General features: G+C 42.3%; 1 protein-coding gene across 15 annotated transcripts in view; it reads right to left on the bottom strand.

The window, feature by feature from the left end:
* Nucleotides 1-5288: 5288 nt before the first annotated feature.
* Nucleotides 5289-13309, bottom strand: part of LOC134870801 (protein shisa-6) — an 82401-nt gene continuing 74380 nt past the window's right edge. For 5 of the 15 annotated variants that reach the window (XM_063893216.1, XM_063893219.1, XM_063893221.1 and 2 more), the window contains 4 exons: nucleotides 12172-12192; nucleotides 9557-9709; nucleotides 7389-7492; nucleotides 5289-7187 (listed from right to left, as the gene is read on the bottom strand). In XM_063893216.1, coding sequence (XP_063749286.1) covers nucleotides 6327-7187; nucleotides 7389-7492; nucleotides 9557-9709; nucleotides 12172-12192 — 1139 coding nt within the window. In that variant the 3' untranslated portion in view covers nucleotides 5289-6326. The remainder of the gene's footprint in view (nucleotides 7188-7388; nucleotides 7493-9556; nucleotides 9710-12171; nucleotides 12193-13309) is intronic. The other 10 variants (XM_063893223.1, XM_063893226.1, XM_063893228.1 and 7 more) reach the window with 4 other exon arrangements.

Below are 13309 nucleotides of genomic sequence, written 5' to 3'. Positions count from 1 at the left end.
TTACAATAATATTTGTCAACTTAGAGATATTTTAAATATTTAAATCCAAATGTTAAATGTTAAATCTAAATGTTAAATCTAAATCTTAAATCTAAATCTAAATGCTAAATCTAAATCTAAATGTTAAATCTAAATCTAAATGTTAAATCTAAATCTAAATGCTAAATCTAAATCTAAATGTTAAATCTAAATCTAAATCTAAATGCTAAATCTAAATCTAAATGCTAAATATAAATCTAAATGTTAAATCTAAATCTAAATCTAAATGTTAAATCTAAATGTTTCGGGTGAAACTAAATATTTAGCTAATATGCAAATTCAAATGCCGGTAACAGGAAGTACCAAAGTAAAAGCTCGAGGAGGTCAGAGTGTGTTTATAGTGGCAAATAACGAATAAAACCCACCTTATCCGGGGAAATGGACTCTTGGACATGAATTATCGTGATAATAACTACCTTAAATAACAAACACGGTTGGAGAAACTTTATTTGAAGTGTACTGTGAGTTTTTAGTGTCACTTTTATGAAGGGTGCCGGACTTATGACCTGTAGCCACTACAGCCAGCCACAAGGGGGCTCACTCACTATGACTGATCTGTCATCCTACATCCACGCTCCTCCACCCGGGTACCCTGTACTGTCTGCCGTGGTCGCACCGCAAACATGACTGAATATTTAGCAGAGAACATCGGCAGAGCCGTGATTTGGAAAAGATACTTACCGAGGTGGCCTGTGGTGGCCCTGTGGCGGTTGCCGTCGCTGTCGACATATTCTGTATTGCCGATGTTCTCAGCTAAAAGATCTGTCATGTTTGCGGCGCGACCACGGCCGACAGTACAGTGTACCCGGGTGGAGGAGCGCGGGTGTAGAATGACAGATCAGTCAAAAACTCACAGTACTCTTCAAATAAAGTTTCTCCAACCGTGTTTGTTATTTTAGGTAGTTATTATCACGATAATCCATGTCCAAGAGTCAATTTCCCCGGATAAGGTGGGTTTTATTCGTTATTTGCCACTATAAACACACTCTGACCTCCTCGAGCTTTTATTTTGGTACTTCCTGTTACCGGCATTTGAATTTGCATATTAGCTAAATATTTAGTTTCACCCGAAACATTTAGATTTAACATTTAGATTTAGATTTAGATTTTACATTTAGATTTAGATTTAACATTTAGATTTAGATTCAACATTTAAATGTAACATTTAGATTTACATTTAGATTTAGATTTAATATTGAAATGTAACATTTAGATTTAGATTTAGATTTAGATTTAATATTGAAATGTAACATTTAGATTTACATTTAGATTTAGATTTAATATTGAAATGTAACATTTAGATTTAGATTTAGATTTAGATTTAGATTTAATATTTAAATGTAACATTTAAATTTAGATTTAGATTTAACATTTAGATTTACATTTAACATTTAGATTTACATTTAACATTTAGATTTAGATTTAGAATTTAGATTTACATTTAACATTTAGATTTAGATTTAGCATTTAGATTTACATTTAACATTTAGATTTAACATTTAGATTTACATTTAACATTTAGATTTACATTTAACATTTAGATTTAGATTTAGCATTTAGATTTAACATTCAACATTTGGATTTAAATATTTAAAATATCTCTAAGTTGACAAATATTTTTGTAAATGTGGAAAAAAGTGACTCTCAAACATTCACACCCGTTTTTTAAACATTGTTTGAAGCTAAATGTGACAAAATGTCTTCCCCATGTTACAACTCAATGCTCTATGGTGTTTTAGAGTGGGGTAAGATGAGACAATTTCTACTTTTGTCTTCTGTGCCTTAACAGCCCTGGTGACGCACCTCTCAGAAGCTGCAGGTTTATCATTCTGCCTTCAGATGTTGCAGGGAGTAAGGAGCATATATTATAGCTGTAGGCAGTATGCCAATTCTGACTAAAGAATGAAGTGTATCAGTAGTATCTCTACCTATAAACCAGCCTTGACTGTATGCATGCTGGTCGGAGTCCAGAGCCCGACCTTGCATTCCAATGCTTTTCATTTATGTTAAAAACATTTTGTCTCAAGTCCCAGTTAAGATTAGTAAACTTTAGAAAGCCATTTAACAATTTCACACTGAAACGAGATACAGCCAATAAAATGCTGCTACATTTGTTGAGAAAAGGATTTCAATTATTCCATCAGAGGCAACAAATTGACCATCTGTGGTAAATGGTTTTGCAGTTAAATTATCCCCTTTATTCTACACACATGTACACCAACATTAAAATGAAGTTGAACCAATGATAGAAACAACATAGCGGGTGTTTCAGGGGGAGGTTGTGATAGTAGAGGAAGCAGCTGAGGAAAACCAACCTGTCCACAACACGCAACTCAATAAGAAAATTTGGATCTTCCCAGTCAGCTGTAGCACAGGAGCTGCTGAAGCTTGAGTAAAGCAGGTGGTTCCAGTCGGTGAGTGAAAGACAGTGCTTAGCTGAAGTAACCTTTACTTCATTCAATGTGAAGCAAGGCATTCTAGGTATTAAAAATGTGTCATATAGAAACAATGTTTTGAACCTATTTTTGTTGACCCTATGACCTGCAGATAAAGCTTTGTTTTCTAGCATCTTGTGTCCGACCAATTTTCATTGGCTCATTGTTCACTGGCTTCCATCACAATGATTACATATGTTTCCATGCGGAGGTTGGCCCCGAAAATGTGTTTAACAAGGGCATCAAGCCCTTTGCCTTGCCACCCTTGAGTGCTGCATATGTCTTGAGACAAAGCCTTGGGCTGGACACAAATTAGCATGAACAGTGTATGGAAAGTACGAATAGTAGGAATCAGTTGGAGGAGTCGTGCCTGCAATCCATTCTTGTTATGTAAGAGTAAGAAGCAGTGGCATCATCACATACCTTTAGGTTCTAAACGGTAGAAAACCAAACAGAGGGTGAATATAGGTGCTGCAGCACAATTTGAAAAATAAAGCGCTTTTTTGAACGTTAACGCATGTACATATTTGAGTACAGGAATTCCAGGTATGCACTCCGGAGAGCTATTGGCAGTGCGAAAAGACAATACAGGGACAAGGTGGAGTCTAACTACAAGGGCTCCAATGCCAGAAACATGTGGTCTGGACTAAAAACAATAACAGACTACAAAAGGACAACGAGTGGTGCTGAAGAAGTGTCTGCATCTCTCCCAGATGAACTGAACACATTTTATGCACGCTTTGAGAGGCCCCTGCTGTGGAGGCACAGAAGGCCCAGGATCCCTGCTCACTGGTTTTAACCAGTGCAGATGTGTGTAGATCTCTGAAAAGGATCAACACACACAAGGCTCCTGGACCTGATGGCATCCCTGGCCGTGCCCTCAAGGTGTGTGCAGTTAAGCTGGCAGATGTGTTCACAGACATTTTCAATAGGTCACTGCTCCAGTCTGTAGTCCCCACATGATTATAGAGTCCATCATTGTCCCTGTCCCCAAAAAGACAAAACCCATCCGCCTCAATGACTACCGCCCAGTTGCACTCACCTCCATCATCATGAAGTGCTTTGAGCAGTTAGTCAAACCTTTTATCACCTCCTCCCTCCCGGACTCACTGGACCCGCTGCAGTTTGTAAACAGGTCCACGGATGATGCCATCTCCCTCACCCTCCACACTGCCCTCTCCCACCTGGACCAGAGGAACACTTATGTGAGAATGCTGTTCATTGACTACAGTTCAGCATTCAACACCATTGTGCCCTCCAAGCTCATCATTAAGCTCAGGGACCTCGGGCTCAACAGCGCCCTCTGTGACTGGATCATGAGCTTCCTAATGGGCAGATCCCAGGCAGTGCGGATGGGGAACATCACATCCTCCACCTTGACCCTCAACACCGGAGCCCCTCAGGGTTGTGTGCTCAGCCCTCTCGTCTACTCACTGTTCACGCATGACTGCGTGGCCACACACAGCTCTAACACGATCATCAAGTTTGCTGACGACACAACCGTCATCGGCCTGATCACAGACGGCGACGAGACGGCGTACAGAGAGGTCAGGGCCCTGACATCTTGGTGCCAGGACAACAACCTCCATCTCAGCGTCAGCAAAACAAAGGAGCTGATTGTTGACTACAGGAAGAGGCAGAGAGAAGCACACACACCCATCACCATCGACGGGACTCCTGTAGAGAGAGTCAGCAGCTTCAGGTTCCTCGGGGTAAACATCAGTGAGGACCTGACATGGACACATCACACCAGGTTCATATCCAAGACGGCTCGACAGCAGCTCTTCTTCCTCCGCAGGCTGCGGAAGTTCAACATGCACTCCAGGATACTCTGCAACTTCTATAGGTGCACCATCCAGAGTATCCTGACTGGCTGCATCACCGCCTGGTATGGCAGTTGCACCGCCCTCAACCGTAAGACTCTACAGAGGGTGGTGAAAACTGCTCAGCACATCACCAGGACGGAGCTGCCATCCATGGAGGACCTCTACACCCAGCAGTGTAGGAAGAAGGCTGGTATCCGGACCAAGACCACCAGACTCAGGGACAGTTTTATACCACAGGCTATAAGACTGCTGAACTCCTGAGCTCTGTGAATGTCTACTCACATCTGTTTATAGTACACATATCTATATATTATACATATCTGCCATATACATCTGTTTATACGTAATATATGCATCTGTCCATACCTCCTCATTCAACAGTGTAAAGTATTTAAATACTTTCAATGTATTCCACATATGTATATATTTCACATCCTTAAATCTTTATTGTTATTATTGTAAATATTCTTCTCTCTTTTTGCACTCTTTTATTTATCTTATTTGCACCATGTATGTTGAGTTGTTGGAGGAGCATGGGATATAAGATTTTCATTGCCAACATATACGTTGTACCTGCTGTGCATATGACCAATAAAACCTTAAAACCTTGAAACCTTGATAGTAGAAGCTCAAAATACAAATATGGAGCTGAAAATGTTTCCTCTATCGGAACCCAGTAGGTTATGTGGCTAAAGTTCCTAGCGTGTCTTTATCTTACCAATGAAATAACAGCTCAGTAAGAGCCTGGTCAGCTGGTTGCTCACATGACTGCACTTATGTTGTTTACCGTCACTACCTCCAGCAGTAATTCAGTTTATTTTCACTTTCCCCACTTTCACTATCCAGGAACGCTTGTTCTAACCCATATGCTACGATTTTGGTCCCTACACCGCAAGCCACCCAAAAATAATTGTAAAAACTCATTAATGTGGTTTATCATTTTTTTGTAAAGCAAGCACAAGACACAGACATTTCTCAAGGAACAATGTCGGATGTTTAGAAAAATATGGATTGTTTATTTGACCCTTCTATTATAATCCATTTCCATATTGTTTAACTCCTTTGATGTCACATGAGCAGTCGTATATCTGTTATTAACAACACATTCATTCACTTCTCATCCTACCAACGGTTTTGAAAAGACACACACAGTATAGTACTAATTTTTCCTTGGTTAAGTGGGCTTCTATTCTGAACTCACGAAACAGTGATGATTTATAGTTGTTCTTTAAGAATCTATTGAAAACAGACAGTGTAATACAAAGTTTATCCATTACAGACTTGTCCATTATACTGCTTATAGAATAGCTTATTTACAATTGTCTACTGGAAGCAAAAAAAAACCTGCCATTGCTTTAAGAACAAAAAATGGTAGCCATCACTATTTTAAATTCAAAAACAAAATCTAAAACAGAAGATCATTTTAATTGTTGATTGTGCTTTGTAACCCACAAAACCACTTTTAGAAATGGAAATCTGAGAGGCACCAAATAGAAGTGCTAACAACATCCATATTAATTTCTCTCACTGAGTTTCACTAGAGCTATGAGTAGGACAGGGTGTACAAATGTTTTTTTTTTTCATTTATTTATATATTTATAAAGTTATTACAGGCCCAACCTAGTTGATCGTCTGTGGTCACGGAGAAGTCGGTCTATGTGTTTACCCATGCAAAGCCCTTTAACATTTTCCAGAAAAGGTCACAGAATAGATCTGTTGGGCAAAGGGGCATGATAAAGGCTTGAACAGACCCGATGAGGGTTTTTCTCACTAAACCATACACAGAATGAGGCCATAGCCTGAAGATGAATAGGGTAACTAAGACAGTGGAAAAATAGGCAAGTTAGCTGGATAAATTCACCCTCCCCGACTACCAACCTCTCTGGCTTCATATCTAACTGGGCCTGTGTGTGCAGTGTACAGTGTCGCTTGTCTTCCGGTCTCTTGCGTACCCATGTACCTCTGTCCCCCCCACAACCTGTCACTAAACAATTCTGCATGCAGCAGTCTAGTATCCTGGCTGCTGTCACACCGTCACCTCCGTCTTGCTGCCTGTGCGGTAGTGGTGTGGCTGTGACTGCTGTTGGTGGTGTGGTGGGACATAGTGGAGCTGTTCCATAGTGTGAGTCCGTCTGGAGGCAAACGCCTGTCTCTTGGTTGCTGTCTGGTTCATGGCTAAAGTGTTGGAGTGCCCGGTGCCTCCCGTTCCGGCTCCGGCCCCGCCCCCGCCGCCATTGTTTGAGGTACTGGGGTGGGAGTGCATTTTGGTCATCTTGTAGCGATCCATAAGAGGCGTGGTTGGAACGAACACGTCAGTGTGTGATATAGCACGCGACATTGACTTGTCGCTTCCACGAAACCCGCCAGAGACACTGCTTACCATCCCACGCTTCAGAGACCTCATCAGCCTGTCTGGTGAGAGCAGAGGATCCTGGGATAGCAGGCGGTCTTGTGAGTACAGGCGATCTTGTGAATAGAGGCGTTCTTGAGAGTAGTGGCGGTCCTTCGAGTAGATCGTTTCCTGTGACAGCAGTCGGTCCTTGGTGTACATGCGGTCATTAGAGTACAGACGGTCTTGGGAAGTGTGGCGGTCCTGCGGAAGAAGACGCTCCTGGGATCGGAGACGTTCCGCGGACAGGAGCTGTTCGTCTGAGAGGATCCGGCCTCCATACGGGGACATGCCATTAGAAGATATGTTGTACTCCTGCTCTTGGGCTCTCTGAGGGGACAGCACGCGGTCCTGGGACATGGCCCTCTGGACACGATGGGGCCTCTGCCTTTGCTGGGACTGCGGTTGTGAAGACTGCGATTGGGTAGGGGCATGGGAGATGGAGGACTGCGGGGGCTGGCTCTGGAGTTGCTGCTGTTGCTGCTGCTGTTCCCTGTGCTGTGAAACAAAAGATGAATGAGGTTAGTTTATTCACAAGCTGAGGGGTAAAAGGCTCTGCCAGCAACCACTACAGGAAGAAGAGAGAGAACGGCTTCAGCCACAAACTATTTCAAACCGAGACTCATAGTAGAATAAATAGTTATGAACATGAACTTGGCTAGATGTCTGCACACTTAAACCAAGCACGTGTGCACCAACCTGCTCGTGGCTCAGTTTGAGAACATGCAAGGGAAGAGTGCCTCTGGCTGCCAGGTCAGGCAGGTGGCGCTTACGAGTGTAGTAGTCGTCAACTTCTTTATCTGCTGCAGAAGAGATGGAATAAAACAGAAGCAAGAAATGAATAGGAGATTCAGGGAGTGAAAGCAAACATGGGTTGGTGTTAGAATGCGAAGGGAGACATCGGATAAAGTGGGATTGGAGAATATTGCGAACAATTCAGAGAATAGTGTTGGCGGACCCATCTGTGTTCCACCTTTCTAGCTTCAAGCTTATGGAGGGAGATAACACAGAGGCACAGAGGAATCACAGTCAGACAGTATTACATGCAAGGCACTAGACATCACACACCCAGGCTTCTTCTGGGATTCTACAGGCAGCCCTGGCTGTGGGAGCAAATTTTCAAAGGTCATGTGAAAGTCTATAAACAAACATTGTCATATCATACAGATGTGGAGGGAAGCACGCAGGCACCTCATAGACACATGCTGGGAAGGTTATTGTATTATTGATCAATCACTTCACATTGAGACTTGTGTTTTAATGTCCCTTAGTGTGTCCTTATTCTGTATAAACAACTGCAACATGCATTCAGAAGCAGATCACTAAGACAAGAATACATTTCCAGAGATAGTAGAGTATCATCACCTGCATGCCACACACAACCAGAAACATGCACAAAGACTTTGGTACAGATCAACTAACAAAGTGATGCACACACACGCACAAAAACTCTGTGAGACATATTGTTAAAGTGACGAAATGCCTCATGAATTCAAAAATGAAACATGTATAAGTCCATTGTCACTGTGACACACATCCTTTATTCTTTCTGGTCATAGCCATGAATGTTTAACCACCATACTAACTCAGCGGTGTCATTTTTATGGCGGGCATGAATGATGGAGAGCAGACCTCTCCACCTTGTTGAGGATACGTAGATGGCCCTGTGTCTGTCTTTTCTAATATTGGCTGTAGCAGTTCTACACCACCTGTCAGGGTGACTCCTTCAGCATCCAGCCATGGGTGGTAGCTGCATATTCATTTGTTATGAGAGATAATAAAAACAAGAGGTTCCATTTTCAAGCATAAGTCTTCAGGATTAGGGCAGGGCCTTGCGAAATAAGCAACTATATTACCAAGGAGTGAATGAATAACTTGTAATGTATAATGTCCTGCACTGGAATGGGCTAAATGCTTCCTGATACCAATTTGCATGCGACGAAACAGTGCTCTATCTTCCCTCCAGCACAATCTAACATGATCCATCAGAGTGCTGACAGTAGTTGAGCAATAACAAGAAACTGCAGAGCCTTTTGGATATTTGCCACAACAAATAATACTCTTTGGAAAATAAAGAAAGCTGGGAAGAAGGAATGACTCTTCCTAAAGATATTTTTCCATTTCAACACTGAGCTACTATCTTTGACAATAGAAATGATTTGCTTTTATTGTACAGCCTAAACGATTACACAATTTTTCCATGAAGAGGATGCTAATGGTTTTTGTGTTTTTCCTCCCAATACCACTGCATCTTTTGCTTTTAGTCTGAAAGGTGCCTGGCAGCTAAGAGTGGGAGCCAGTGTGGAGTGAGCCCTGACGGAATGAGTTGTAGATCGTCATCCTTCGCTTTGACTGCATGCCAGCAGTAAAGTGGAGCAGTCAAGATAAAATTACACAAGCCGTAAGGAATATTTGCGTTCCACTCGAGGAATATCATGAGATAAGACCTCATTACCCAGCAAAAATCCAGCGTGGCACCACTAAATCAATACCAAGACGGGTTGGGCAAAAGAAGCAGTTTAATGTACTTATACACTTCAAGAGAAATAGTGGCCTTTAAGTGGAAATAAGGAAAGCATGGAATATCAATTAGTCATCGTGAAGGACCAGATCTGATTCTGATTCAGCCTCTCCATCCACTGAAATTACCAATGGGGAGTAGCAAACATATGTGTATGAGAGCCATTCCCGACTGTTGGACATCCTTCTCAGAGTGAGCAAATCATTTTCACAGCTGATACAACTCCAAGTTACTCAGTAAGTCCCGGTCAGGAGTCAGGAAAGCACACTTAATGCAGTGTTTGCGTCATGCAGGGCTTCAGGGCAGGGAGCCTACTCTTGCATTAGTGTGGGGAACTTGGACCTACTGAGTTTCTTCAGGGATGAGAACCGGTTGAGGTCGGCTTTGACGGCCGCCTCATAGGAGGGCGGCAGGTGTGACAGGCTCTGGAAGGAGCGTGAGAATGACAGGTCGTAGGGCTCCGTCTGCGAGGTCAGGATACCACTTATCCGATTGTTTTCTGGAGACACATACATACATACATATACAGAGACAGAAGAGGGAAGAGAAAGAAATGGAAGGCTGGCTCCTCCCACCCTAGCTAGAAAAGCTAGCTGGGAGGTAAGCTAGAGCCGGGCAGACTGGAGCTTTAGAGTCGCAAACACTTGACGGCAGAGCTGAATTTAACACAATTCAGAAAAAATCTCATGATTGTTTTGTCCTCTTGAATTTTAGCATCACTTTCTTAAGAGAAGAGTTTATCTGCATGAGCTTTATTTCAGCATGTGTTACACAGTGCCAGCCTGTGAGAAATGTTTCCACATCTTAAACTCCAACATGCTTGTGGCAGATGGGGGGGGTCACCTAAGACACTGAGTGAGTGTCTGCTGTGGGACTGACATGAATAGTGATGAAGTGGTTAGTGGTTATACAGAAGGAAAGAGTGGTCCACAATATAAGGAAAAGCACACATCAAATGACAGAAGTGTGCTAGAGACGGCCCCTGCTCCTGACAGGGCAGGGAGCGTTGGTGGGCTATAGTCGAAGTGAAGTGATACCATGACGGGAATATGCACAGAAAAGGGGGGCAGGTGGTGGTTACTCGACCAAAAGTTCTCTATTATTTTCGCCTTCTCTTTACCTCCCCCATACATGTACACAAACATCTGAGTCAGTTCAATTCACGTCCGTCTTCCTTCAATCTTATCAGCCCCACAATGCTGCCACCCACTTCCCTTCACTCCTTAATTATCTCTCGTCCATTTTGAATTTTTCTTTCTGTGGTCGTTTCACTCTTGCTTTATCTGCTTTCCCCAGTGTGCTGCGAGTCTGTCACGCAGTGCAGAGCAGCGTGCATTGGTGCGGCCACAGCAGCCTCCAATTGACAGATAAAAATAGGGCCTTAGTAACTGCTGCAGAATGGAGAGAAGGGAATGAGAGAGGAGAAGAGATGGAGATAAAGAGAATCTTAAAGGGAAAGAAGGAGACTGAAATACAAGAAGAACATTTTTTTGTGGGATGAAGCAATGAGGTAAGCCTGGGAGAGTAGGACAGCTGAAGATCGGAGGGCGTCCTGGGAACTGAAAAATCTGTGGCAGGTCCGTCTGCCACACTGCATCAATAAGGGAAAAATACCTCAGACTGTGGCATGCTGTTAGATATCTCGACACCAACACATTCACTATCAGAATGCACCGTCCATACACGGACCTGACACAAGTAGTCTCTGCAAATCTGAGAGGGTGTTTTTAAACATTTTTAAAGAAGTCTGAAGATATTTTTCTTTTATGCTGACAAATGCAATAAAAAGACCAAATAATACATGTATTAATGATTGCCTCTCCAGCCAACGCCTGGTACTGGGCAATGGATGACATATTATACATTCAGACCAACACAGGCACGCACTATTGATGAATAAAGAGAAGAGGTGGCTCGACTTTCGCCGGTTGTCCACATCCGTAGAGTAGAGGCACTAGCATTTTCCTTGAACCCCGCCTCCAAGCCACTGCCTCTCGCCAGTTCTGGTCTCAAGTTACAAGCCGAGAAACAGAGTAGGGGCCTGCAATCAACTTTTCGCGCATTTTACAACTTTTAAGACCTAAGGATTTGAAGAAGGGCTGTCAAAGCGTTCACATTCAGGAGTTGATTTATTTATTTAGAAAATCTGATTTACATATGTCTCCTTTTGAGCCCATTGCATAGGTGACTGACAGGAAGTTGTAATTCCACTGTTTGGCCACTATAAGACTGGTGGAGCAATTAACATCTTTCTCACCAATCGAAGAAATACATCCATCGTAGGGTTTTTCCTTTTTTATAGCATAGCTGTGTAGATTTCCTCTATTCATGTTGCACAAGGATGTTGCTTTATATTTAGCAGGCAGCTAGCTAGCCATGTAGAAATCAAACGTTCCCATTTTAGTCCTTGCTAAAAGCACCAAATGGGTCGACTGTTACTTCATTCAGCACAAACCCAGTCAGTATCACATTAACAGACACTATGTCTCTGGACAAACTGACCCATACATTCCACAAGATTTGTATTTACCCAAAGTTTCAAAAAGGACCCACTAAGACACTTTAAAGTAAAGTAGGCCAAAAAAGAGAATTGTTGAGCATCTTTTGTTAAATTATACTTCAGTAGTACAATGAGCTTGTGACTGAGAAGCATAAATGGGGAGAGAGATAATAAAGAGAGACGAGCACATATTCTTTGGTCTTTTTGTGGGATTTGTTGACAAAAGGAGAACAAGAGTGAAAAAAACATTTTACTTGTTGCGTTTTTCACATCGAATCACATCATTTGGCATTCATGTACTTTCATGAATAACAAATGCTACTTAAATCTGGTTTGAAAACACAAATCAAGTGAAAGACAGAAAGGCACAAACATAGTGGTTTGTTTGTGATCAATGTGTACATAGATGTGTGCGGGAATGTAATGAATGAGCTTTTACACTAATTGTATCGACAACTTACCACGTCTCAAAGATCGGTGAGCTACCAAACCCAAGTGAAAAACAAATATTTCAGAGACATGTTGATGGTGAGAAAAACACAGCCTTCAAAGACCTACTCCATATTCAGCATGACTAGTACAACACACACACACACACACACACACACACACACACACACACACACACACACACACACACACACACACACACACACACACACACACACACACACACACACACACACACACACACACACACACACACACACACACACACACACACACCACTTTTATCTAGAGAGTACACTGCATTCTGAAATTGGGAGCCTGTGAGTGATCAAAGTCTCTGTGTGAAATGAGTTGTTAAAACATATTTTTTCAGCTTATCTCTGTGTGTGTGTGTGTGTGTGTGTGTGTGTGTGTGTGTGTGTGTGTGTGTGTGTGTGTGTGTGTGTGTGTGTGTGTGTGTGTGTGTGTGTGTGTGTGTGTGTGTGTGTGTGTGTGTGTGTGTGTGTGTGTATGTGTGTGAAAGCGATCACATGGTCAATTATAAAGAGGAGGCCATTCTAGCTGCAGAATTGAAGCGAATAAGGCAAGCTATTCATTTTTTCACATGTGAGGATGAAACCAACGGAATATAAATCAAATGGCAAGTTCACAGTGTTTTATAAATACAGAAGGTCGTGAATATTCAGCTTATGGGCTCCTTTCTTTGCTTTTATATGGGCTGTCTTTCCTCTCTCTGGTAACCATCTTACATCCTAAAGAAACTGCTACTCTCCACATCTGCCAGCACGAAGCGGCACATCATCAGCATAACGAGTGATCCCCGGTGATGCTCCATAAGGGGAGCCAGTGGCAATGTTGATAACTTTCACACACTCAGTAAGCTAGAGGACATGATGACCGCAAGAGAATGTTTACTTGACACTGAGTCAATTGTTTCTGCTTTAAAAATCAGATGTAAAATCATAGCCTGATCCCCCCATAGAGAAAGGTTCATGATTATTGGATGTGACACTTCTTTGATTAAACTTAAATGAGATAACAGAATGGATTTGTGGTGCGGCAAATTGAAAGATGACCATATCAAGTTATTTAGTGAATGACCTGGCCCGGTCTTCATCTCAAACACTGAACACAGCTGTTTTTACTTGA

This window comes from Eleginops maclovinus, chromosome 10 (assembly GCF_036324505.1).
Source record: "Eleginops maclovinus isolate JMC-PN-2008 ecotype Puerto Natales chromosome 10, JC_Emac_rtc_rv5, whole genome shotgun sequence".
NCBI lineage: Eukaryota > Metazoa > Chordata > Actinopteri > Perciformes > Eleginopidae > Eleginops > Eleginops maclovinus.
The sequence above is the reverse complement of the archived record's forward strand: the minus strand, read 5'-3'. Positions and strand labels throughout refer to the sequence as shown.